The sequence below is a fragment of the Acanthochromis polyacanthus genome, chromosome 4, assembly GCF_021347895.1.
Source record: "Acanthochromis polyacanthus isolate Apoly-LR-REF ecotype Palm Island chromosome 4, KAUST_Apoly_ChrSc, whole genome shotgun sequence".
Taxonomy (NCBI): domain Eukaryota; kingdom Metazoa; phylum Chordata; class Actinopteri; family Pomacentridae; genus Acanthochromis; species Acanthochromis polyacanthus.
Genome location: NC_067116.1, coordinates 28,088,406 through 28,115,951, shown reverse-complemented (window position 1 = coordinate 28,115,951; position 27,546 = coordinate 28,088,406). Strand labels below are relative to the sequence as shown.

At 39.7% G+C, this 27,546-nt stretch overlaps 3 protein-coding genes across 4 annotated transcripts; all 3 read right to left on the bottom strand.

Moving 5' to 3' along the window:
- Positions 1–10: 10 nt before the first annotated feature.
- On the bottom strand, positions 11–4,601 carry dr1 (down-regulator of transcription 1; the record flags this gene model as incomplete). Its single annotated transcript, XM_022219630.2, is given in 4 exon segments — positions 11–1,265; positions 4,129–4,190; positions 4,193–4,291; positions 4,400–4,601. Coding segments are annotated over 4 exon segments (510 nt in total), but the record flags the coding sequence as incomplete, so codon positions are not given.
- Positions 4,602–6,833: 2,232 nt separating this feature from the next.
- Positions 6,834–10,965, bottom strand: zgc:109982 (uncharacterized protein LOC553564 homolog). The gene is given in 8 exon segments (XM_051947433.1): positions 6,834–7,189; positions 7,310–7,481; positions 8,546–8,607; positions 8,609–8,787; positions 8,790–8,924; positions 9,051–9,188; positions 9,191–9,211; positions 10,749–10,965. Coding segments are annotated over 8 exon segments (1,038 nt in total). The 5' UTR covers positions 10,846–10,965; the 3' UTR covers positions 6,834–6,955.
- Positions 10,966–11,563: 598 nt separating this feature from the next.
- scinla (scinderin like a) lies at positions 11,564–24,427 on the bottom strand. Of its 2 annotated transcripts, XM_051947424.1 has the most exons (18): positions 24,299–24,427; positions 22,182–22,312; positions 20,911–21,092; positions 20,657–20,811; positions 17,327–17,488; positions 17,058–17,207; positions 16,826–16,915; positions 16,264–16,396; positions 15,982–16,070; positions 15,662–15,874; positions 15,438–15,568; positions 13,254–13,344; positions 12,721–12,888; positions 12,456–12,630; positions 12,249–12,367; positions 12,077–12,154; positions 11,922–11,982; positions 11,564–11,836 (listed from the first exon to the last, which is right to left on the bottom strand). In XM_051947424.1, the coding sequence occupies exons 3-18, from the start codon at positions 21,086–21,088 to the stop codon at positions 11,700–11,702; spliced, it is 2,130 nt and encodes a 709-aa protein (XP_051803384.1). In that variant the 5' UTR covers positions 21,089–21,092; positions 22,182–22,312; positions 24,299–24,427; the 3' UTR covers positions 11,564–11,699. The 2 variants fall into 2 exon arrangements, with proteins under 2 accessions (XP_051803384.1, XP_022075434.2); XM_022219742.2 differs by lacking the exon at positions 24,299–24,427 and having other exon boundaries at positions 22,182–22,324.
- Between the last annotated feature and the right edge of the window lie 3,119 nt (positions 24,428–27,546).

Genomic DNA, 27,546 nt, shown 5'->3' with positions numbered 1-27,546 from the left:
AACAAGTGTCTATAAAACGTGATTCCTTTATTGCTTAAAGAATACAACTTCGTAGTATAGGCAAGTGAATGTGTATCACAACTAGGTTACTTGTCTTTACACTGAGGTTTGACCACAGTCACAATGCAAATGTTTGATACTTCACCCTAGGAGAAGGGAAATAACAAATTCTGCCTGGATATCAAAGCATCTTACAAAGTTATAGGTTAATATTCCTCAACATTAGTTACACTGATCTGGAGTCAGCAATGAGAATCACAGTAGCACCTACACCTTTAAAAAACACAAGCTCTGGGCTGTTAGTCTGTCATCTATCTTTGGTTCTATGAGACAAAAATATTCAGTTTCTCAAAGGTGTAGCTAATTGCCAATACTGTGGGTGGTTCAAGGTAGATGGAAAAAGCAACAGAAAGTATCTGAATGAGCTAAAATTAAACAAAATATCCATTTATTTCTCTACTTAACAGAACAAACTCAGTAATTCACAACCCTTCAAATGATCCACTGTTGAACAAATATACCAACAGGGGGTTAAAGAAAACCCTCTCTGTAAAAATGACCATCGAACACCAAGAAAGGAGGAATCAGATGCTCTGGAGTCATTCGAGAGCAGCTCTCATTAACCACTGAATGTGATCAAGCACTACAGAAGACATAAACAAGCTATCTGGGCAGTACCCGAAGGTGCAAAAACTTGTTGCATTACCAATGAAATTCCCCCGACGTGTGCCAAATACGTCGGGGCCAACACATCACAGGCTTTGGTGTGTCCACAACATATCCAGAAATCTACAAATTACTCACAACAGAATATCAAGACATAGTTAAACAGAAGCAACTAAAAAGGTGGGGAGGGAAGATGAGATTAATCAAAAACTTCAATAACAGTCTTTCAATCCAAATAGTTTTCAGGTACTGGTATCTGAACATGTGGCCATCTTGAATTCCCCCTTCATGTTTCTCTTCACTGTCCATTCCAAGTGAGCCTTTTCCATGTTTCACTGATGTATACCAGCAGTCAAACATGTCTCGTGTCTCTGCTGATGACAGCACTGGGAGATTCGAGCGCCAACACTGTCCCAGGAAGGGATTCGGACAACTTGAATGGTGCCCTGGGATCACATGTCATCATCTTCGTCTTCATCCTGAGAGGAACCGGCTTGCTGGGCGGCGCTGGCAGATGCTGCTGCCATCTGTGCCTGCTGGGCCGCCTGCTGCATCTGCAACCACTCCTGCTGAGCGAGCTCCGCCTGCTGCTGTCGCGCCTGCAGAAACACAGAAAAGAGAGATATGAGACAAGGGAAGCGAATGAAGAGTTTAATAGCCAATTAGAGAGGATCATGAGGACGATTTGATGTTTAATCAGAACTCAACTGTCATAGTATGTTTAACTCATACACATATTTCTTTGGAAAAGTTGAATTTGCATTTGTGACAGTAGCAAAGGGGTTCAGGCCTGAGGTCTGGACTGTTCACATTTAATATAAATGACTCTCTCTCATCTGAATCTGGTTGTAATACAGGTACGTCTTTATGCGGACCACACAGTGTTTTGCTATGGTGTGGACACTGTGCATTTTGCTGTCAGAGCCCTTCAGCCCTCCTCTGCTGAGGCCGTACTCAGTGACCATAAATTAGTTCTCAATCCAGATGAAACTAAACACATGATCTTCACCAGTGCCAGAAACATTGCTTATGCCAATCTGGTCATCTTTAACATAAGTGGAAAAATTATTGAAAGGAGTACAAATAACTGTGGGTTTGGATCGAGGACACGCTAGCATTTAAATGTCATGGGTCCTAATTTGTGAGCAAATTATGAACAAAAAAATGTTTCTTTCACAGAAATAATTCAAGTTCTCAATCAGTACCATATTATAGTGACATTTTACACATGCATTCATCTGCAGCAACTCTCAAGCCTTTGGATGCCGTTCCTCACTTTGCACTGAAATTTACTGCTGACGATAATGACAATACTAATCACTGTGAGCTGTATGCTGAGGTTGTTGAAACTCCCTCTCCTCTCTAGAAGGTGGGACATGCACTGAGTTTTCTGGTATTTTTAAGGTCATTATTGTTATTTTACTCATTTACATTACCTCACTGTTCTCTTCCAATGGGGACTATTACCATAGGAGCTCAATGACTGGATTACCTGTTTTTACTGAGTATAAAACTCAGATTTTTCTCACTGAGCATCTGCATTGTGGTGCAGCCTGCAGAACAATCTAAAGCTGAGACTAATTTGAGTAGTTCAGGTTTTTAATTTGGATTTATTTTATACTATATTATACAATATATATTTTCAGTTGTTTGCTTAAGTTGATTAATTTGTATTTAAATCTTAAAAGCCCTAAATAATGTTTTTATTACTTTAATAAATAACTGCTTTGCATTTTATCATTTTATTGTTAAAAGGTTATTATTTACGTTCCTACATCTGATATTTTCTTACTTGGCTACATTGTAAATTACACCATGTACCTCAGTGTATTCTATACCTAAATGAATGATGTCATGCTTTACACTGTATGTATTGTGCATAAAAAGGTTAATCATAAAGCCTTTTGCGACACATTACTGAGACTGAAATTATCTATTATTTATTGAGATGCTGTGATAAGATTGTAGTGTTGCAGTACTCACGATTTGAGTTGTTCTCAAGAATACTTTTTGAAGGTCTCATCTCAGAATCTACTACATTTTTACTCTGTATTGTCTCTGGCTCAGACTAAGCAAATTTTTACTTTCAAGATCACAACTGCAGGGATATCATTAAATTTCCTGTGCATTGTCTGACTGTTGTATTACCATCATATTTGAGATTGGATTTAATTTTTTGTTTGCTTGTTTGTTTCAATGTGAAACTAAACACCTGACTCATTTCTAGTTGGAAATGTTTGTTTCTCCCCACACCCCTTCTCATGAACACCAACAAAGTGAATATGGGAGACAGGAGAAGCTGTAGCTGTGTGGGAGGAGACATCAGTTGCATCTTTGCCTAAACCACAAAGAGATTATTTGCAAAACAAGGCGCAACACTTACTGAGATAGCTAGGACCACATCAAACATTAGTTAGAACTTAGAAAGGAAGTAGAAAGAAGGGTAAGCTAAGCGTAAACGGCACTAACAAATGCTGGCTTAAAAACATAATCATCCTGTGCAGTGAACCTCTTCAGAATATATCTTATTTGAGTTGTTTATTTGAGTGTCATCCAGTGGGGGTTTTACACTGGTCTCACAACTCTCTGGTCTTGGTAATGGCTCGGTCGTGGTTTAGGTTCTCTTGTCTACAACACTTTGATAATGATTTATTTAGCAGGACGGCACTGCTCCAAATCAATTAGAAGGCTCTTCAGTGCATTAGTTGACAGTGTTGTGCATTTATGCGTAATATGCCAAAGTAATCATGTTTATGGCCTCTACTTCACTCAGAGAGCAGCGGATGAGCTAAGCAAGGTTTGCCTTGAAAATGTCTTGGCTAGATCATAACATGAAATCTTTTTTCAAGCATTAGGCATTTTCTACAGAAGTTCATACAAAACAACCGGGACTAATCACTAAAGCGATGCATCTCATCCTAGATAAGACCTCTACATGCCTGCTTACACAGCTCCTGCACATGGACTACAATGCATCAATATTGGACAATGTTAGGATAGGTTCTGCCCGTTTATGGTTGTCTAATTCACAGTAAGGTTCAAAGATGTCACATATATCTAAATATATGCAACATAAAATGAGGGTGGCATACTCTGGAGGATGTATCAAAAAATCAGTGTCCAATAATAAATAAAAGCTGCAACAACATTGGCTTAGTAACTGTGACAAACTTCACACACTGACCCATGAAGTATGTCAGCACACACCACATCTACATGTTCTAATATGAAAGCAGAAGCATGCCCTACGGCAGAAAACTGTGAAGTGTAAAGTCACATTTTACTCCACAGCTCTGTATATTTGCTTGCTGCTTGTGCACAAAACTGTAGTTGTGAACTTGTGTGGTGCATTCTCGGCAGTTACAACTACAACACAGCGAATCTCATTACTAACTCTAACCTGGGTATTCAGTACATGAAGACTGGTAGATTTTGCTATTAACTTGTCATTGTGAATCATACCTTGGCAAACAATTCCTGTTGTTGTCTGAGGAGCTCTTCCTCTGGGATGCCCAGGTTCTCCAGCGAGAGCTGGCCTTCCTCCTCTTCAGGGCGACAGTTTTACATTCCTGCAGGACGTCTTTCACCTCAGTGATGTAAGATGCGAAACCGAGGCTCTCTAGGGCTGTGAGGCGAAAGTGTTATAATTATTTCTGTGGTTTAAACCCTACAGGGAGAGAGACACACCCCCTTACAAGCTGTACTCCCAAATACTTTTAAGAGCAGTACTCACCATTGATGACATGCTCGGGAGATATGGTCTTCTTGTCGGACTTGTTGCATATTTCATTGGCCTCTGAGGATATGAGATGGATGAACTCTGTGCAGCAGTTAACCACAAGCTCCCTGGCGTCGTTGGCCACTCGTACGTTGGGGAGAGTTTCTTTAATCATCTTGTTGATAGCTGCTCTGGGAATGGTGAGGTCGTCGTCGTTTCAGAGGAAGAAGCCATCGTGGCAGGCAAATGACCACAAACTAAAAAGAAACTGAAACTCCGGTTCTTCACTGAGCGGCGAGAAAGAGTTACCAGAAATACCTTCTTGAGTCAGTGGAGTTAATGTTCACCATCCAGGTCAAGACAGCGTCAATACTAAGTTAAATGTCATGAAGCAATGAGACGATTCCTCAAACTTAGCCGGCTGCTAAGTTAGCTTGCTAACTAAGCTAATCGCTAACTGTAGGCGTTACAACTAACGAGGTGGCGTCTCAGCAGACCAGCGCTTTCACGCGAATGTGACAGAAAATTTCAGGTCCAGGAAACGCTACAGGAGAATACAAAATCGTTAACACCGTGGGGGCAATTCTTAGCTTGCTAGCTATCAAGCTAACAAGTAGCCTTGGTCCCTGTCAAAATGCAGAAGACAAGTGAGAGCGGAGAGCATGGCTAAAGCTAGGCTAACAATGAAGTGCCGCTCGCATATGAAGCGAAATAGTTCGCAACAGAGACGACGGACAGGGTAAAACATCCACAGCACGGCCAGTTGCTCTACTTCGCATCGACAAACGAAACAAACATTTTAAACCAACTTAAAGCAAGTTGGAATAATTTATTAATTGTGTATTCTGGGCAACATTAGCTCAAATTTGTCCGGATACAACGTCAAACAAAGAGCCGGATTCGGTGTGTCACCAGGAGGGGTTTCAAGTCGCCTCGCCAGTGAGTACCTCCACCTGCCGGCCGTTTAGAGAACTACAAGTTTCTATTTTGGTATGGCTATTATTTTTAATTCTGTTTCATTAAAACTATGTAAATAAAACAAAACATAGCTCATGCCTCATTCAGAGGATTCTTGGATTCAATATATATAATAACTCTCCTTGGAGCTACTGTAACGGTGAATTTCCCCATTGTGGGATCAAAAACGTTCACTTATCTTTTCGCGCACATTTTGTAGTTCTAAAATTAGTCAGCCCCATCTCCATAATCTTTAATACTGAAGAGTTATAGCCCTAAAGATTCCATGTATTCACCTCTCAGCAAGTACATATTAGTCTCACAAGCCCCTAGAATGTGTATTCAAAGTGTTCCAGCTCAGAATACTGCATAGACTGTTTTTCTACTATATTTGTATTTGCCTACAGATGTTAAAAAGCAGGCTGTTTTGGTGTCCACACCTCTTTCAGGAAGAGAGCTCTCTCTGTATCCACTGGATGTGTTCCAACATCCAGTGGATACTGAATCAGTATCCACTGGAAAGATTCAGTATGTCCCAATACACAGTATGTCAAATGCAGAATGTCAAAAATACCAGGATGTCCTATACACCCTGTTAGATTTTGCATTTTGTAAGCCACCATGCTTGTCTGGTCATTCACTCACTTTCTGTTATGTAAATGACTTAATCTTGCAAAGCACAGCATTTTTAATGACGGTTTTTATTTTTCATAATAAAATAGGTCAGCCCCGCGACCCTAGTGAGGATAAAGCGGTGTATAGAGCGTGGATGGATGGAAAATAGGTCAGAATTACTTAACTATGCTATAATTTCTTAGCTATCATGTTCATTACCGCCAGGCAAAATTGTATTTATATGCCTCTGGTAATGTTTAGTCCCTATAATTAAATACCTTAGGTAACACTATGAAAACATCCAGAAGTTGCAGCTACAATAGCTAAGTCCTGCTTTTATAATATTTCCATGAATTATCCAACTATATGTTTTTAAAACAGTCATAGGAAAAAGTCTTCTGTACTGAGTTGTTTTACATTTGATGTTTTTAAATGCAGGGCTTTTACCTGTAACAGAGTACATTAACAGTCTTCAATTAGTACTTTTACTTACAGAAAGAACTTTAATGCTACCTCCACCACTAGGAGGCTCAGAGTAAAACAGCTGTATCCCAGATTAGGCCATGTGTAAACAGCTTACATAATCCTGCATCACAAGCACAATATGTTACTAGAAGAACTAGTTAACAAAGTAATAAATGCCTTTAAAGAACAGCTCTTAAATGTTATATTTAAATGTTTTTAGAGACACCAAAAAGCCCTGAATAAGGCTGCATAATTCTATAATGCTTCTTCTTTTGCACTGGTTTTTCTTACTACTTGAAAATTGTATATTATGGAGCTTGGAGGCTTACTGATTAAGACAGCTATGGAAAACCAATAGGATGTGATTTAAAACCTGCAGCAGAAGCTTACAGGCACGTGTTAGAACCACTCATGGCTTTTCATTTTGTTTTTATTTGTTTCAGCTTAAAGCACAAAGACCTTACAGCTAAAAATAAATAAAAGGACAAATTCTAGAGACTATGCAAGTGAAATTTATCCCACAAAAACAACAACTCAGTTACTCTTGTCCTTGTCCAAAGTAAAACTCTTTCGACTTCTCCAGCGCAGCAGTTTGAGGAAGTTCAGGCTGGCGTTGAAGACTTTGTCGTGTTCGAACACCATTTTGTAAAATGTGTCAATTGGAAGGTCGCCGTTGGGGTCGGCATACTTGAGTGTTGTCATGGGGTGTAAGAGTGTTGTCTGATGACGGAAAGGAGGATCCTCCATGGTGATGATCTTGAAAGTATGCTAGGAAGGAAAAACACAGGACAAACCATATTTACAAGCAGCACACACTATATTCTTGTGCTGCAGTGTTTTGATGGCAAGTGATGAGTGAAACGTGTTCGGTGCTGAATAATGCGATACCTCTGCTATGTCTTCAGGTGTCTGGCCAAGGGTTTCAAAGATTTGTTTGTAGTTCTTTAAGTAGATGTTGGTGAACATGTCGGCCGTCACTTTGTCAGCTTTGCTCAGGTCAGTCTTCAGGCCTTCTTCATAAACCTTCCGCTCAAACTCTGTTATTACTGGGACCTGGTTTCTATCAGGCTGATTGCTGAAGGAGGAAACAGAAGAGAAGCAAAGTGAAAACATAGTCATAGAGGTGATAAATCATATTCAAGACTGAGAACATCTGCATCTGTCCATCACAATAAATATATAAAAGAAGTGGAGGATGTTTAATTTAAAAAAAAAAACCCTCTAAAGTTACTTTTGGACACAGCAATCACTGCCTCAAACAGCCGCATGTCTTTTGTGTCAGCATTCATTTTACTGATTTGATCGGCGTTTTAATCACTTATGGCTAATGTGTGTTGTATTCCTGTTTTCAGTCAGCGTTAGTAGCATAGCTGAGATGTGCAGGAACACAGACACTTATAAAAGTTTTAAACATGAGCTAATTAAGTCCAGCGATATATAAATAATACAATTTTCATCGATGTCATGATTTACATTAATGTGAAAATGTGCCACATTTATGCACAATCAGAGCAGTTACTTCAGTAAACAAAAGGCACAGAAGAGGACAGAAGGGTAAATTACACCTGTGTCTGTGTTACCTCTGCAGGGATAATATAAAATAAAAGTTGATCTACAGAGGAATAAATATTTTAAAGCTGTATGGAATTCCTCAGAGGCTTACTGCAATGTAAGTAGGTGCTTGAATTTTGTATTTTCCTTGACATAACAAGGGATTTTCAACATAATTGATGCATAAAAAGCAGAAATTGGTGCAGAAACCCTCACCAGAATGCGGGAACCTAAGTGTTTGTATTCAAGCAAATCTAATTACTTTTAAGAGTCTGTAATTGAACCTCTTATTGTCCTATTATTTCTCCACAAAACCTCCCTGCATAGCTGTTCCTTTTAATATCCAGTTACTGCACGATGCTGTGTCAGAACTTGTCTACACTTTGCATACTTAAAGTGGATATTTTCCTGTTTATGTTGAAACAGTGGTGGGTGTTGTTGTGCAATGTGGTTGCACAAATGTTTCAGTCACAGGCAAGAACAGGTTTGCAGGTATGTTTATGTAGCTGTGAGAAGGAATGACATTTCCTCACTGATCCCAGCAGAAGGAAATGTGCAGGAGTGTCTGTGTACTGCAGCATAATAGAGTCAGTATCTTACTTCAGATTAAACCTGAGAGCTTGTACTGCTAAGCTTCTCACAAAAGCCTTCCACTGCAAACTTGGATGCTGCATAGACATCATTGAATAAATTCCTGAAACAGAGAAAGACACTGTTAAGACACAGCATCACAGACAAACATTGTCCTGATTGACCAATGTAGAGGTTCTCACCCTGAATGCCCATGACACTGCTGATGACCACAACATGTCCCTTTTCCTTCGCTTCATGTCAGGTAGGAGTTCCTTCAGCAGTCGCACAAGCCCAAAGAAGTTGGTGTCCATGACAGTCTTCATCTCATCAATAGACTGGACACTCGATGGGTCCAATCAGACCCATCCCGCGTTACTTACTTGTAGGAGGAGGCCCAGAATAGCAAGAATGTTATCCGTGTAATTGTGAAACATTAAAAAATTATGCATTAATCCAAAAAAGGACAGATTCCTGAAACAAGCCTGCTTTGAAGTAAATAGCTTACTGAGGATGTCCACCCTGCGCTCAGGAAGACTGTCCACGCAGGCTTTGATGGAGGCTTCATCACAAACGTCCAGCTGCTTGATCTCCAGAGTCCTGCCCAGAGTCCGACCTGCTGCCTCAACCAGCGCCTCGCCCTTCTTAGGTTCCTCATGGTGGCATAGACTGAAACAACACAATTAAATCTGAAGCAGCTGGCAGAATAAAAGGCTGACAAATTACACCAGACACTTATTTTTAAAGGGTAAGAGCTCCCATCGCTGCAAAAGGATAAGCTCTGCAATCTTGCTATGCATTGTATAATGACACTAAAGAATATTGTATTCTATTAAAAAAATAGACTTTTATTTTCTTTAAGTTTTTGCTGGCAAGCCAATAAAATGGAGCAATTCTGTAAAAAAGACACAAACAAAACAAAAAGCAAAAATATTTTCAAATATGTTTTCTAGCCCTTAAATTTTACATGAAATTATATATACATATTTATTGAGAGATTTTTAAACACAATGAACTTTATTATGTTTGAAGCATTGAAAATCTTTTATTGTTAGTTCTGCTCAGGATAATTCTCAGGCCTCAGGATTGTTTCTTGTCTGAAGAGTAGTTCATGACATGAGGTTTGTGGATTTAACAAAAGTAACCAGGATGTTTTTTTCTAGAAAGAGACATTGCTGTTTACTTGAAATTTGCACAATAAAACAACAACAAAATCTGCATCGCTTCGAAAATAAAAAGCTTTTCTGCCAACCCACAGAACACCTGTCAATATTTCTCTTTGTGTTAGCCCATTTTTCACTTACTTGTGATAGGAATATAATACATTTCATGTCAAATGTTCTATATTTTTTTCAAAATAACTGCTGTTAACTTTAAACAATAGTATCCAAAGTGTTCAAAAGCACCCCACCAGTGACTCTGCACTACAGAAATTGTCATTCAAATCGAAACGTACTGGATATAAACATGCTGGCGCTTAAAACAACCTAAATTGCCTGTCAGTGCAATTAGTAGATTTTGGTTAACACTGTGGCAAGCATTTTAAATCTTAAAATAAAGCTTAAAAAAGGACAAATGCAAAAGAAGCCCAGAAAGACAAAGTGCTTATTAGGAAAAGTCACTTTTAGGTGAAAGTCAAAGAATCTTCTTAAAATGGAGCAAAGTTCAGATTGATAAGTTTAGGTTTGACAAAAGAGTGAAGAAATGACTGGAATTCAAAGAGCTGCTGAAGTTAATGATTCACTTTTGAAAAAGCTTCACTAACATTGTCAGTGAAACCTGGAAAAAACACTACAATATGCTCCCCTTAGTATCTCAAAATAATGTTAATAGCAACTTTACATGCACTTTAGGATGCATAAAGAATGTAAATTGTGTATTATAAGCATAATATGTAAATAGCACAATAATTTTCACCGTTTTCAGAAGCTCTGTGGAGCTCAGTAGATGATAGAAAGAAAATATAAATGTGAGATAACATTTTAGAAGATCATTCTTTCACAGAAAAGGAAATGTTTGCAACCCTCCTCATTTTTCACCTGTTCTCCACCTCTAATTATTTTCGTATTAACCCTTATTTGTACAATTATCATTCTCCTAAATATTTGAGCTTTCTGTAAATTCTTGTGATTCTTTTACCTCTGACACAAGCAGTTTCACTCATGCAACCACAGCAAGTTTAGATGAAGCCTTTAAAAAAATGTACCCATGAATCTCTTCTTCTCATCTTTTGCGATGCGGGCGGCCAAAGCGAGGCCGATGCCGGAGGAGCAGCCCGTGATGAGTACCACCTTCTGGTTCATTGTGCCCGGTTAGTGTTTGTTGCAGTTCCAGCAGCAGAGAAAGGACGAGGACAAAAGAAAGGAGGTAGCAGGGGGATGTGGAGCCACTTTTAAAGCTTGTTCCTTAATCCACAGGTTTGCAACTCAGCAGAAGCCTCATGCACATGGCCTGGAGATTACCAACAAGCACTGTCTACACCTGGTCTAGCAGCAAGGTGAGGATTTAGGCTCATGATAACAAGTCCGCTGCAGTAGTTAGTGCAGGATATGAGCAGTGAAGACAGTAAAAGCACACGTTCTTGTTAAAATAACAAATGTAATCAGGAAATGGTTGTATTTCTTTTTTTTATTAAAAGTCAGAATTCCCCACAAAATATTGTTGCAAACAAGCCTGTAAAAAGGGACATTTTTCATAAAGACACAGAGAAATAAATTTGTTATTTTAAAATGCCTCACCTATGAAACATATTCAAAATAATTCTAAGGCCACACTTTAACTTGGAGGACACAGTTTATCATGGATTTTGAAGTGGCTCAAATGCTGTTAGTTTATTCTTAAAAAGCGAATGAAATCGTCAAAACTAGCAGAGTTGGAAATTGTGATACAAAATTGAATGATCAGTGCACCAAAGCTGCCACCCACCTGTACTGAAGTCTGCTAAGCTCACAATGTCTTTCATGCTGATTATACTTTAAAGTTCAACAAAGCATTGACACTCTCTACATGTTTTGCAGATGCTTTGTGTGTGTGTGTGTGTGTGTGTGTGTGTGTGTGTGTGTGTGTGTGTGTGTGTGTGTGTGTGTGTGTGTGTGTGTGTGTGTGTGTGTGTGTTTTTAATTGCTTCTACTTTTTCATTTGTTGTTGCATGCACTGCTTAAGATCCTTCTTTCCACATGTTGGGGTCCCAAGGATGAAACCAGCCAGTGAAGGAGGGAGGCTCCTCTCCCTGCTTAATGATGCTGATGGGGATCCCACGGCGGCCAGACGGGTCTGCATCCACGTAGTCATCGGCTGAATAGAAAACAAGAATACAATTTGTGAAGTCATTACTCCTCTGTAATTTCTGTCTCGTGTCTCATAGCTTTGTTTATCTTACCAATCTTGGGTGATCCAGATTTCTCTGTCTTATTGGCATCTTTACCGATCCAAACAAAGATCTGGTGGGAGAATCAACCAGACAGATTTAGAACTAAGGAGGCAGCAAAGAAGTGTGCATGAACTGAAACTGAAAACCAAGAAGCAGTGACTTACCTGATCCCAGATATCCAGAATCATGACATCATCAGTTGCCAGGTCAAACTGTGTGATTTCACCAGGCACCTCCTCCGCCTGTACATTAAGTATTGTATGTTTACACAGTGCCTTTATGAAAATGATGCTCCCTCGGTGTATTCATTTAAAACTGATGAGCCTCAATACTCACTATCAGATTGCCAGTCTTGTTTGAGCAGGCAAACAGTCGTGGAGCTCTGTCGTCGTTTTTCTGGAGGGTCTTGGAAGTCTGGTATTCCTTTTTCCCACCCAGTGCTTCCCAGAAATCAGCTGGAAACAAGGGAAAAAACACAGTTTTCCACAGGTAATACTTCACTGTTGCTATCCTGAAGAGAAAAGCTCTATTTGTGACACTTACGTGTCTCCTCTGACTCCTCCACATCAGTAGCATTTCCTCCAAACAGGCTGGTGAGATACTTAGCTGTAGGCATCTCCTCCTCAGTGGCTCCTTTTCCCTTCCACACGTACTGAGTCTCATTTGACTTCAGCACAAACACATCGTTGGTGTTCAGAGAGGTGGCAACGGGCTCCACCTGGGCCAGAGAGGCACAAAGAGAAGGAGAAATTCTGCCAACTGTTCATTATGAAGGGTGAGTTCAATTGGTGTAATAAACGAGGCTGACCTCAACAGCTCGTGTGGCGCGGGTCGAGCTCTGGCGGACGTGAAAGAGACGTGTGCTGCTGGGCACGCTCTCGCCACCATGACGGGACGTCCCTCCCAGATGGATGACAAGCTGTCCTTTAAAAATGGCAACAAAATGTGGAGGCTCTTTGCCCTGAGTGACCCGAACCTGCAGAGACAGAGTAGTAGATCAACCTGCATGTTTAATGAAGTCATTGGTGACAAGAAGTGTCCTCTTTATGTCTGAATAGCAGGAGTAACTCATTTAGAGAACACTTTATTATGGAGAACATGCTCATTCATTTTCTCGCTGAGAAAATTCTACCAGGACCTCTAAAGCTCACGAATCCAGATGGTTGTTTCCTCAAGCTAACTAGCTGCTGGATCATATTTAAAATTATATTAAGAAATGGATATGAGAGTGCATCATTCGTCTCTCTGACTCTTGCCAGGTGCACACATTACCTAAAATGCTGAACTGTTCCTTTACAGAAAAAAAAGCTAAGTAACACTGAAAGTTTTTCTTTTTCCTACCTGTTCAGCTACTCCACCCATGGAATCATCCAGGTTAACAGTGAGAAGAGCTGAAGCAGCACGTTCATCCTGAGAGCACGTCAGCCCTTGCCTACAGCAAAGATACAGAGTGTCCAGAATTCATTGAGTTTTCACGCAAAATGTTCTCCATGGAATAAAAAACAAACATGATTGAAACCAACAGTATATCCAGGTGTTTCTACAGTGTCCAAATGTTAGTAAGAGTGGGCATAGGTCTCAACATGCCAATGTCAGAAACAGGCTGACAGATCTTTCTGCTGAAGGGGAAATACTTAATTCCAAGGTCACGGAAGAATAGTACATCCATTGATTTTGTTGTTGCTGAATAAATGATTAAAAAGCCTCACTTCCCTTGTGGTGTTGTTTAAGTGTATCACTTGTGTGCACTGTTTCAAATAGGATCTATTGTTGACTTGTCCAAATATGTGAAAAATACATTTTTCTTCTTAGTTTTTGAAAAACACAAAAATCCCTATGTCCAAATGCTGATAGGTGTTACCACTACTGAAAAAAATGGTAACACCACACACTATATTTACCTACTTAAATTTTTCATTTGTTTCCATAATTGTCTCCTTTCTGTCTTCTGCAGTTTAGCAGAAAAGCGAGCCACTAATAGGTTCATGGTTGCACCAAAGAGTGCATTTTTTTTTAAAACTCTCGTACAAAGTGTTTGTCAATACTTTAAAAGAAACATTAAAAAGTCATATTGATTAAAAATCTAAATTTCAAGCTTAGCCTTAGTTCATTTTCACAGCGGAACTACATGTAACACATGATTAGTTCTTTGAAAAAATGAAACTAGGATAATTTTCACTGTTTTTAAAGTTTCTGGCTATGATAAGTGAAGTCATTTTGATGATTTTTTAAAAAGACACCGTGCCGTTCAAAGCTTCTGGGGAGTATTGGGTTCCAGAAGGTTAATCTCAATGCACTGAGCCCTTCTCTAATTACCTCCGCCAAGGAGGTTATGTGACACCCGGCGTTTGTGTGTGTGTGTATGTGTGTGTCTGTCTGTCTGTCTGTCTGTCTGTCTGTCTGTCTGTCTGTTAGCAACATAACTCAAAAACGACTGAGCAGATTCAGATGAAATTTTCAGGGGATGTAGACTATGGTAAGAGGAAGAGCTGACTTAATTTTGGTGGCAATCTGGAAAGAATCCTGGATTCTGGATCACTTTGAATTTTTTAGTATGTTTTAGTATGTGGTCCAAAATAGGACAAAAACATCATAGGTTAGTATGTCGTCCAACAAATTGGAGCAAGGTGTCCAGATAGCTCAACTGGTTAAGAAGGTGATTTGCAAACAGAACTATGTCAGAGATGCAGGTTCAATTCCATCTCATGATCCTTTACTGCATGGGTTTCCTGTTTTCCTCTCTATCCTTGGCGGAGGTCTGCACTCTGAGTGCTTTTCTAGTTACCTATGTATTTACTATATATATTGTTATTGCGTTGCATTCACTCTGTTTCCCCCCTGTGTCCTTTATTCGAGTGTCCCTGGTCCTGGAGCTGTATGCTACTGATCTGTGGTTGCTGTCCCACCAACTGGCTTAGTCTCCATCATGTCCGCTGTGGGATGCTGCTGCTGACCTTCCTCCAGCCCACTGCTTCCAGCTGCCCATTTCCACCAATCTACTCTGCATCTCCCTTACTATACTTGATATGCTCATCTACACACAGCTTGAATTTTACTACTAGCTATATATGCAGTGTATTTAATGCCAGAGCCGTACACCATGACAGTGAATTTGTGAATCAGTTTCAGTGTTAGCTTGTACTTTGTATGGATCATCTAGCTTATCATCTATGTATCCAATTGTGTGTTATATGTTCCTTGTTCCCCAACTCCTCTTCTCCCGTCCCTTCTTCTCCCCCACCCTCTCCACCTGTTCTGTCCCTCTCAACCCGCCCTACATAAAGAGCGAGGGAGTTTTTTCTTGCCACTATCACCATAGGGCTCGCTCTGGAGGTTCTGTAAAGCGTCTTGAGACAATCTGAATTGTAATTGGCGCTATATCAAAAAATTTAATTGAATTCAATTAATAAAAAGCTGGACACAAAAAATTACTTTGCTCTACCACTTGTCCTGTCAGTCGGATCCCAACAACAAATCATTTCCCCCTAACAGACATATGTGACCTGCTGAAAAGGTTGCACCCACCAGTAGTAGATGATATGCTTCTGTTGGCCTGCGGTGTAAGAGTACAGCAGCAGGTAACAGTCTCCTCCAAAGAACTGTCCATAAGTGGATTTGTCCACAGGTACTTTTTCGCTTCCTTCAACGCGCCAAATCTACAAACATCCACCATTGTCATATGTAAACACTGTTGTTGAAGATGTGAATTACCAACATGGTAATAGCAAAGGTCAAGCAAAGGGCCGTACCTGGACTTTACCGGAGCCATCATCCGGCATGCGGTGCTGGGCAGCCATGTCCTTGTCCTCGTAGAGTTTAGAGACGTCGAAGGACTTCTTCTCCACTTTGGCGATGCTGCCAACAGTGTAGGTGTCATGTGGGCCTGTGATGTCCCCTTCCAACCAATTGGAGAAGAACTGCTTAAACAGGGTGTCCTCACTCCCTGCTGGAAATATCTGGATCTGTCAATGGCATGAATACACAGAAGGCTAAGTACATTAAGAAACAGGAAGACGTGACAGGAAGAATGAGATTCTGCCAGCAGACTGTCACAACATAAATACACTACCTGAGTTTTTGTGGAGTAATTGTGGTCTTCGATGAACTTTTTCGCGGCCTTAAATGCTGCTTTGCGCTCATCTGGAGAAGCGTTCTTCCCTGCAATTTCAGGTGTGGGGCAGTGGTTTGAAATGTCAATCAAATTCTGGAAACAACTATAAATGAATCAAGTGGTGAAGAACCCCAGAGCACGGACTAACAGGATGTACCTATGAACAAACTCAGCATTGATAAATACACTAAACAGAGTATCCAGAGAAGGTTGACAGAATAGACGTCAAAAGTCTAATACCTTTCCAGACAAATAATTTCTCATTTACTCCATTGTCCACAATGAAGCAGTCATTCTGAGACAGCATTGTTTGTTTGAATGGGTTTTTATCAGCCACCAAAGTTGACTTCATGGAGCCAGCAGCATCAGAAATCTAGAAAGAAGAAAGATAACAAAAAAATGTACATTTATCGCCTGAATCTCTGAGATACTGTAACATTTAACAGGAAGCTTTGACTTAAAGACTTAAAGACTTGACTTAAAGATTAATGTAATGGACTTTCCTCCACTGTCACCTGACCTCAACCTCACTGAACATTAAAGCAAACATTTCTGACACGACATGAAGGTGTCTGAAACATGGATATTGGTTCTGAACAAACTGGTTGAGTTCACATAGCTCAAGTGCTGCTGTCTTTAAACCAAATGCACACAAATACCAAGAGATTCTGAAATTTGTGGGCATTTTTCAGGTTCAACTTTTCAGTCAAATTGCCGTGCTGATATCAGTTTCATTTGATGGGTAGACATGTCGTTACTGGTGGTCTCAGACATTTGGAGTCTACTGTAAGTGTGGATTTACCAAGTAAAGGGATGCCATGTTCTTGTTCTTATTTTCAGCAGAATTATCACAGGTTCTTGATGGGAGTTGGGATGGCTTGGTTCCGAGTTCCTGTATATAAACACAACATTATACTTAACATTCTTCCTGGCATCCAAATGAACCAAATAAATGCTTTGTCACAGCCACAATCACAAACATTCAGAGGTTTCCTGAAATAAAAATGGAAAGTAAAAAAGAAAAGATAGCTTACTTTTATGACCTCTTCTGGCTCAGAACCTTCCCTGATTTGAATAACCTCAGCACGACCATTTCGCTCGTTGTCACGGATATCATTGGCTACCTGAGTGGCTTTGAGACGCTCAAAGTAATTGCTCTCAGAACCAGACCAGTTGTAGATGCACTTTGGTTTCACAGAGAGGAACCGAAGGAAAGAGATGAAAATAAATTGGTGGTAAAACATTGCAACAACCAAAGATTCTGTCAAACATTTTTGGGTACATAGTTGTGATTCTAAGTCACCTTTCCCAGGTCAATGATGAAACTGTCATCTTTGTTGAATGAAGACCAGCTGAACTCCACCTCTGTGGTTCTGACTATCCGACGACCTTTAACATGTAGGAGGCGCTTGCATGAAGCGTCGTTGGTCACCACATGTTTGAAGCCTGAGGCTACACCACCTTTCTGTAACAAAGCATTCAAACCTGGATGATAGTCCAATGTGTACACAGTAGTGTTATAGGAATAATTAATCCAAAGTTGCAGTAAAATAGAAGACTGACACCATTCTCATGTTTGTATGCTAAATATACCAGAAGAAAGTTCTCTACAGAGGCCTTTAAAGATCACGGGGGGGATTTCTGAACTATTTGTGCATTTCCTTTCAATAACTTTTGTATTCCTTCTGATCCATGTAAAAGGGTTGCTGTGAGGGTCCAGTGCAAATATAATACACTGTCAGTTAATAGAAATACTCAGCAGATGCTGATGATGTAACGCCTCATATGATGCATTTCATTGCTTATTTTAAAAGCCTGATCTTGGAACAGTATCTGACCACTGGTGGTGAGTACAGCTGCACTGCTCAGGTAGTGCCTGAATATGACTATCACAGGGATTTAATGGAATATGCGATTAAATCTATGATGCCATGGATATATACAGCTGTACTATTTGGTTATTTTTGTCATTAGTGCTACAGTATTGCATAGCCAGCTCCCCCGTGCTATCATTCTGTATCACTCTACTACGGTGGGAAAAGAAAGACTCTGGCTTGGGTTTGTCATTTTTGGGTGCTGTAAAGCAACAAAAATAATAATGAGAGATTTAAAACAAAATAGCTAACTCACAGAAATAACCAAGCAGGCCTTTCTTATTGCAAGATCCAAATATTTTGTTGAAGTTTGCTGTCACATAGCTAAGGAAATTTCTTGAAAATGGTTGGATGCAGGTAGGGAAGCTGAAATGCACAGCAGAAATGTTAGGCTTAGACCTGAATTCTACATCTAGTGAGTCAGAATGTAGATTTTATGGAAGCTGTTACCAGTGCACAGCAGGAGTTCATAAATATGCCGGTAAGACTACAAGCCTTATTTATTCAAATCATTTATTTCAAAAAATTGCTCAACAACACAAAAAAATTTCCATTCTCCCTCAGTAAGGCAACTAGATGTTGTGCATGCTCCTACAATTTTAGGCCTACAGGGCACCCACACTGGCACCCTTACCAGTGTAGAGCATGCATGACTGAAATGTCTGCCAACCAACCTGTCTGACCCTCCGCTGTTTCCCTGCAGACGTGAATAAGATAAAGTTAACTAATCATACAGCTCTTTTTGACTTGTTGATTAGACTCGATTAATCCATTTTTGATGATATGCAGAAGGGCTGAATCATCCATATAGCAAATTGTAAAGGCTTCAGTTTAGGATATGTGTTATGCAGTGAGTATTAAACTGAATTCAATTTGAAATAATCAAATGCAAATCACAGGGCAACATCTGTCAGAAAAATTGCACTCAGATGTTTTTGCAGAACTGATCAGCCCTAATAAAAAGTCATCATCAGATGTGTTTTATTAACTGTTTTCCTGCAGCCCTGTTTTCTGTGATTGTGCATGGAAAGAAAATGCATTTTGACACCACAGTGACCACACAGTTCTGAGTGTTTTGGATTGACAAACTATGAGAAAAAATATCGCTTGTTGTTCCATTACAAGTGACAAGTAGCAGAATCAATTCTGAGCAAGAAATCAGCTCCTCTTCTAAATCTGCAAAGATGCCATTGGCAATTTGAGGGCAGCATAAATATACTTTGAACCAGAGACTTGATAAGAAAGATGGAAACATATTAATTTAACTCATAACCATTCATTTCTCTGTATCAAGGTTCCATGAATGTTAGCCCTTTATGCCTAAAAATGGCTTGAATATAACTCCACCACTCCTGTTGTCCCCATGGTTCTACCCGTGAATATTCAAATTGGTCTCCATCTCTTTCTAACTTCAACCCTCTGCTACCAGCTGCAGCTCAAGCACACCAGCTCACCTACAGCTGTGCTAAACTACTGTAAAACTACTCTATGCTACACAATGGTAAGTTGTGGTAGTGGTGTAATTGAGCCATTTTTGAACTGGAAACTAATTCTGCAGCAGAAAAATGATATAGAAAGCCACACCCTGCAAGTCAAGAGGATTTGCTCGTCAGGTTTGCTACATATGAAACCGTGGCCCGATTGAATCTGTGTTTTTAGACCGTCATAAGTGGCCATGGTGTTATTTTATTTTGTCCATTTTAAGTCTTGTCATTAAATAATGCCTCAGACAATTGCAGGTATTTTATCTCCAGCACTGGGTCTTTTATTTTACTGTCAGTGAATTATGTGCTCATACATGCCCTTAATCTATTGTGGAAACAACAGTATCTAGACCCATATGCATTCTAATATGTTATTCTTATTATTAATATTATTATTTCGAATGTCATCGAGTTTTCCTTTATGTAACTAAAGACAATTCTGTCATAAATTTCTGCAGAAAAGGCTCAAATTGGTGCATATAGATTCATCAGAATAGAGGAAATTAAGTGTCTGATGATCAAAATTTCCCAGACAGGCCTCTCAAACCCACCCCTAGAGATGCCACTGCTAATTCAAAATTCAAATGAAACCTGTATTCATGAGCAAATTGTTATTTACTTGCTCATCCAGCAGTCATTGCACGTATTTATTTGGAGTCATGCTTCATGTGGAAAACATAAGCATGTAGTGTGCAGTGGGGTTTTAGAGTGGTTACCTACAGCAATAATGGTACATTTAATGACCCGAACTAATAAACATTGAGCTGAAACTCACTGTGAAGCTCTGTAAAGGGTACTGTGGTATCAGATTTTCATGTTATGCATTCTTAGTGTGAAAATATCAGTGATGGCCACTTAAAGATGTTTAGATTATGACTTGCAAAGATTAGTAGCTTATTTGAACCTGTTTACATTATGTGGCGGATGTGCTTTCCAGCGGTTTTGTTTAGATTATCACACTTGGAGCCATTTGGTGTTTTGTCATTCTCAGAGTATGTTCCAGCTCACCTTGTTTGCTGGTTCTGTGTTTTCTCTGTGGGAAAACCCATGGGAGCAAATTACCACGACTCCACACAGCTAACTAAATAGCATTGCAGTGAGCACTTCCCACAAATACTTAAACAACCTGTTTAGGTGTGGTCATTAAACTGCTTCGTCTGGTGCTACAGAATTTTTTAATCTCTCATCAGAACAAAGTCCCAGCTTATTTGCTTTTGCAATGTTTCAAATGATTTATACCCCAATGAAAACAGTTTGTACACATGCATATTTCACCTTGTATGTGACGCCAGACTTGAAGTACCCCATGAAGGTGAGTGACTCATTTTCTTGACACTCATTGTACTGCACAGCAGCTTTACCCAGACAGTCATCCAGCTGAGTTAGGAAAATGACAGCAGCCCCAATCTCATCCTGAGTAGCTTCACTGCCTGTAAAATAACACATAGCGGTGACTAAAACAGACAAAAGAAGGGAATTTAAATTTGAGCCTGAGTTTGCTTTGTGGGTGTCAGAAAATCATTCAATACCAATCCATGAATGAGCTTTGTAAGAGGGAGCTTTGGTGGTGTAAAGCAATATGTAGGCGTCTCCAGTGAAGAAGTTGCCATATAATTCACGAGGGACGGGTTTCAAATCCATATTCTCCACCCGCCACACCTGCAGGCCGGGTTTCTTCCCTGCAGTCTCGAACTCCTGGTGTACCATGGTGCTGAGAGGAGACACTTTTTCATTAACACAAACACCAAGATCACTGCAAGGACAATAACTTCACTTTTAAAGCAATATTTTCTAGTCCCCACTTCTTAAATTAAAGGATTTACTGAATTTCTTTGTCTCATGTAATCATAATTAGGGCTGCACAAACAAATAATTTCACTGTTGATTATTTTCTCAAATAATTAATTAGTTGTTTGCTTCACAAAATGCTGGTATATAGTGAAAATGTTGATCAGTGTTTACCAAAGCCCTGGGAATCATTCTAAAAAGTCTTCTTTCGTCCACAGCTCACAAATATTCAATTTATTGTCGCAGAGGAAGAAAGAAAACATTCACAAATATTCCCATTTAGGAGGCTAACATCAGAGAATTTGGACTTGTATTCCATCAGAAATTGTTAAAATTATTGAAATAGTTGACAACAAATCAAATAATTGATCAATTGTTACAGGTCTAATCATAAACAATTTTGCTGGGTGATAGGATAGTATCACTTTGGACTTCCGTAAATTCTAACAGATATTTCTCACTTCCTTATTAGCGAATAATCAGTCACTCATGCTTTGCTTGACCTGTAATAAAGGTACTGAGTTATGGAACTCGGTGAAAGTAAAAAACCCTGATGTGCCAGGGCGTGTCCTTTCTACTTATTACCAGAGGTGTGTGGTATTTAGGAGAATGAAGAATAATTCCCTACAGGCAAAGACAAAACCCATACATCGCATGGTTGTATAATCTGTAACTATTGCTCTGTGTAGCTTCCACACAACACAAGAAAATATGAATATAGCACAAGAACCAACCGTTTTCCCCTTTTCCCACACTGGTAAACTGACAAACTTTCTGGCAACAATCGAAAAGAAGCAAGTTTTTTCTTGCATTCTGCCCTTGTCCTGAACTTATTTAGTTTCCTTTAATACAAAATCATATCTACTAACATTGACTTATCTCATGCCATCGTATGTGTCAAATTTGCAGGGTACTTGTTGCAGCTTTTTCAATACAAAAATGTAAAATTTAACAACAGGTTTTAGCAGCACTCTAAGGTGCAACAGGCAGGATATTAGAAACTTTCCATTACCTTATGAGGACAGAAGTCTGATGCTGGGTGTGAAGAACCTGCAACGCTGCTCGTCCAGTGATCTGCTCAGGCTGTCTGCGATCAGACCTGTTTTACAGGCTGGAGAGGCGTTTCCAGCTGCAGCACACCCTCTGCAGGGAGGACACACACAGCTCTATTCATGCTGCAAAGACTCCTGAACAAAGACAGATACTTAACCCATAAGAACCCACGGTGACACCAATGTAACAAGCACTTTGAGTGCCCCAGTCCATGTGGTCCACTTGGTCTGTGGTATATCCCACATAATTTTCCTTTAAAGAAAAATGGGTCTGGGTTCTTATGGGTTAAGAACAAGTTTGGCATACTTGCGCAATACTTATTTACATTTTGTAGTACTTTATACTTCTACTCCATTAAATTTCACAGGGAAATCTAGTACTTTCATACTTCACTTGACATCACAGAGATTTTAACAGTAAGATTTTACATGAAAACATATAATAAACTCAAAAATGTATTGGTGCATTTAAATGAATTATCTTCATCCATCCCTAGAAACAATGCTAGAGAAATAAAACCTCGGAGTGCAAACTGAAACCCTATAACTGCACTGACACAGAAGCATCATATATTTCCATTAAGATCCAGCGGTAGGATATAAAGATTTGCTCGTAATTCTTAAAGTACTTTGAGTTGACATTGCTGTTTTTCCATTTTATACTACTTCTGCTGTACCATGTCTTGTCACTCCTCTGCACTTATTTGAGAGCTTGAGTGGCTGGCTGTTAAGCCGTACTTACATACAAATCATCCATCCATTCTCTATACACCGCTTTATCCTCACTAGGGTTGCGGGGGGGGCTGGAGCCTATCCCAGCTGACTCGGGCGAAGGCAAGGGATACCCTGGACAGGTCGCCAGTCTGTCGCAGGGCTACATATACAGACACACAATCACACTCACATTCACACCTATGGACAATTTAGAGTAACCAATTAACCTCAGCATATTTTTGGACTGTGGGAGGAAGCCGGAGTACCTGGAGAAAACATGCAAACTCTATGCAGAAAGATCCCAGGAAAGCCGGGACGCGAACCAGGGATCTTCTTGCTGCAAGGTGAAAGTGCTAACCACTACACCACTATGCAGGTGCAGCCTGCAAATCATACAATTAGATTTAAATATATGAAGCTCTGCTTTAGACTAAATATTACAAAAAATGTTCAAATTAGCTCCACCGCTGCCAATCACAACTTCCAATCTTCAATACTAATCCACTGGACAGACTGTTTATATACTATAGCAAATATAACACTAACAGGGGTCATTTTTCTGAACGACATGTCCTTTTATTTTGGATCCGTTTAGGGTGTTTTTTTTTTCTTAATATAAATAAGTTATCTGAATACTTCTTTCATCTCTGCCAAAATTCATCATGATGCAGTCATGCGTGCAGTCTGTGCATGCGCAAAAAGAAATATGGCAAACTGGACTTGTGATCTTAAATGTAACTGCCACTAAACTTAAAAGTAAATGCAACTAAATCTGACAGACAGTGATTTCATGCTGGCAGTCAGGTGTCATTCTTAAAAGAGTTCATTTTTTTCACATTCGCTTGCGGTCCTCCTGAAATATTACAGAGAAGTCATAGGAATAAATGCTTGGTTTGGTATTAAAATCCTGGTGCAGAAGTGAAGCCATATTAATATCAGAAGAACATACCAAAGTGCTTCAGACAAAATGCAACAATGGTTGTCAGTAATCATTACAGGGAGTAATTTGTCTCACCAAAAGCTGCCACATTAATGATTTAATTTCTGTAGTGCAGGGAATAAAAACAAGACTTAATATGGGGCATTGAGTTGTCTGAGTCCCAATTGGTGGATGTATAATGGCAAGAACAACAGGCCATCTTTCAGAGGTCATTAGACTGTTCGCTCCCAGACAAACACTCGTCTTCTCTGCTTGCATAGCTGATTTGGCAATTACAAATCAACTGTGCACACGTTTGAGTTCAGAGTGTGATTGTTTGACACAGGCCTGCCAGCAGCCCCAGTTTGTGACCACTCTGACTCCCATGTGGCAGCTTGACAGAATGCGAAGGCACAAATCTCTCCCCTGAGCTCCGGCAGTCACCTCAGGTTAGCGCTGGCTCCATCGCTCCGACTGTTGGAGCTGCATCAGCACATTCTGCCTCGTTGTTCAGTGTACACACAACACACACAGTCGGTGTCTGGGCTATAAGGCCTCGCCTGCACAAGACAAAACACATACACAATCCTGCATGGTGAGTAAGCATAACGGCTGAAAACGACAGGTTACTTGTTCCGACTTGAGTCCATGTTGCATGCTTCATAACTGTTAAGAGCTGCACGGTGACACAATCGATGCGGTTGCAAACTTCCACACAAAGGCACAAACAGCCGACAGCAACATTTTGCTGGAGCACTGCTGTGAAGCATATGGCACAGTCTGATAGCAGGGCTTTGTCCTGGTTCAACAGGGGATACATGCCGATACATGAATCAGTGAGTCAAAATTGCCTGCAGGTGTGTCTCAGTTTTAATTTCCTGCAGCAGAACTTACTTGTGTAGAAGAGATTTTGTAGCTCTCAAAGAGTCAGAATCATTGCTAATTTATCAAGCAGTTTATTAGAATTAGACTTCAATCTCCTCAGTGCAAAGGAATAGTTTCAATCTTTAGGATTTGCTTTCTTTCCAAGAGTGAGGTGAGAAGATCAATACTGCTCCCGCTTCAAGTAAAGGCTGAACACAGGAGGACACAGCAAATCTCATGAACAGACAAGTTCACCTTTTTACACATCGGTGCTTCCTCCTGTTACTTGTCAAACTGAGTTAAGCTAACCCAGCTGTGGCTGTAGCTTCATATGCAAGTGTAACATGAAGATATTAGGCATCAAACCTCTCATCCAACTTTTTCACAGAAATGAAAATGATCTTCCTTCCTAAAACATTTCTTTGATACTTTTATCCGCAGATAGCAAAACTAGAGCCGCAGCTGTCAGTGCAGTCACTGAACTCCACACTTGGGCTTACATAAGAAATAAAACAGGGCAGCAAGCTTTTTATTACATATTTAGATGAAGATTGCAGTTCAATATTGTTGGATTATGTGCAATTCCCATAAAGCCACTTATAACACTCTGCAGTTCATTTAACAAAGTTTACTTTAGATGTATATGTGATTTACTCAGGATATAGAGAAGAGGAACAATAACCTGATGAGAAAATTACATAATACTGCAAGGAATGAGGTATTTGAGCTTCAGTATGTGGGTTCACCTGAGGAGTGCAGTTGAAGGGCAGGTTAGGACTCGTATGATTGTATCTGCTGCTGCAAGGAACTGCAAGTGTGGACGTATTCCTCAAGGTACATTTATTGAAGTATTCGTGTCAGAAGTAAAGCAAAATCACAAAGGAAAATAGAATTAAAGAGGTATATATGAAGCTATACAGATGCAGTACCTTAATACTGCTGATTATTACATGAAAGGGGTCCAAAGAATTTAGTAATTGTGGGGAGTACCAATCAGCAAACTATGTACTTTGCAGGTTCTGTAGCAGTGGAAGAACTTTCTCAGGAGATCTCATTTGGGCCTTCATACAGCAAATTTTTTCAACAGAAAGTTTGCTTACCAACTATGAGGACTTGGGTGTTTCAAAGTCGGGAAGGGTCAAAGGAAAAGAACTGCTTCATACACTTTGGTCGAATCAGCATCATATGCCACGCATCACCAACAAGAATGTCAATATAGAACTTAATTATTTTTTTATGCATTGCTTTGCATTGCCAGTTTTTTCTCACTTTCTACAACATCACAGCTTTGGCAAATGAATTATTATTCATGGTTCCATCACTAAACCAGGGCTAGGACATGGTTAAGTTATTCAACTCTGGTCTTTCGCACAGTTGATCCATCTCGACACATACAGGACTTGGGCACAGGTCCCATAACACAGATGTATTTATTAGTGATACTGAGCAGATCAGCACATCAGGACACATCCTCCCTTTGTGAGCTTGCATCAGTTTTGTCACATTCACCAGCAGAACTGCTGTACTAGTTTTGTGTGCGTGACATAAAACTAACTCCCCGATGCAGCAGGTATGTGTGTGAAAGTCAGTGTATCTCAGCTTTGAATGCCACTTATTCTTTAAAAGTCTCTTTATTGCAAGTCTCAATAATTTTTGACTATTCAATAGTAAATTATCAAAGTACACCTTTAAATATCTGCTTGATCCATATAACAAAAAAATACTTTCCATCTAATTTTGGCGTGGCTTCAAATAATGTTTGGATTATATGTCATCTATCCTCCAATCCTGCCAAATGAAAAGATGTAAATCTGTCTTGCAGGGTCGATAGTTTTCACTTTATGTGTCGACATGCTGAGCTCACAGCATCAGAAAGTTACAATTTCAAGGCCTGCATGAATAACTACTGTCAACCAAAGAACCAAAGAAATGATGCTTCTAAAACTGTTGACAATGTGTTCTATGGATTATTCTGAGAAAGTAGCTGCAGCTGTGATTGCCACATTCATTGTTGTGATCTTTTTGGTTTTAGTGAATGTTTGTCATCGCTCTGGCAGACAATGTATTTGTCTTTGTGCTACAACAAAAACTTTGCATCAGCTCGCACAAACAATTCCAAACCATTTATGAAATCGGCTGCTGTAAACAACAGCAGCCGATTTCTGGAAAAGTAGTGGTGAAACACACCACTACTTTTCCAGTCTGACAGATGGTTTATTAAGCAACACATTAAATAACATTATAGCAGCAGAATAGTGGTGTTAAGAGAATGTCACTCAGTACACAAGGTTGTGGTAAACATATGTGGGTGGTGCCACTGTACCTGAAGGCGTAATGCTATTACCCTTGAACAAAGAATATTGTTGGCAAGTAGACTAACCTGTTTTCTCTGTCTTCTCCTTTCAATGTAAATGTACTGCCAGGGAACTCTGCACAGCAGTTAATTAAACTTACTTAAAGGTATTTAGTTATTAGCCACATGAACTCCAGTAAAACAAAGCTGAAGGAAAAGGAAGACAACCTGTGTACAAAGGCAGGAAATTCCTGTTCAGCTAAAAGGCAAAAATAACAGGTGAGAAAATTCTGACTTAATTAGAAGGAATTTTTTTACATTTCGGGAAATACTTTTTCTCAACATTCTTAGGTCTAGACAGGGGCCAAGGAGCACAGCTTTAAATGTATTTATTGAGTTTCTACTCTTTACTTTCAAATGATATGTCATTTTACAGTATTAGCAGAATCTTACCATTTGAAAAAATATTTTTGTTTACAGTTTATTGTCAATAAATAATCACAGTTTGTAGTTTTCTGTACAATCAAGACATGTC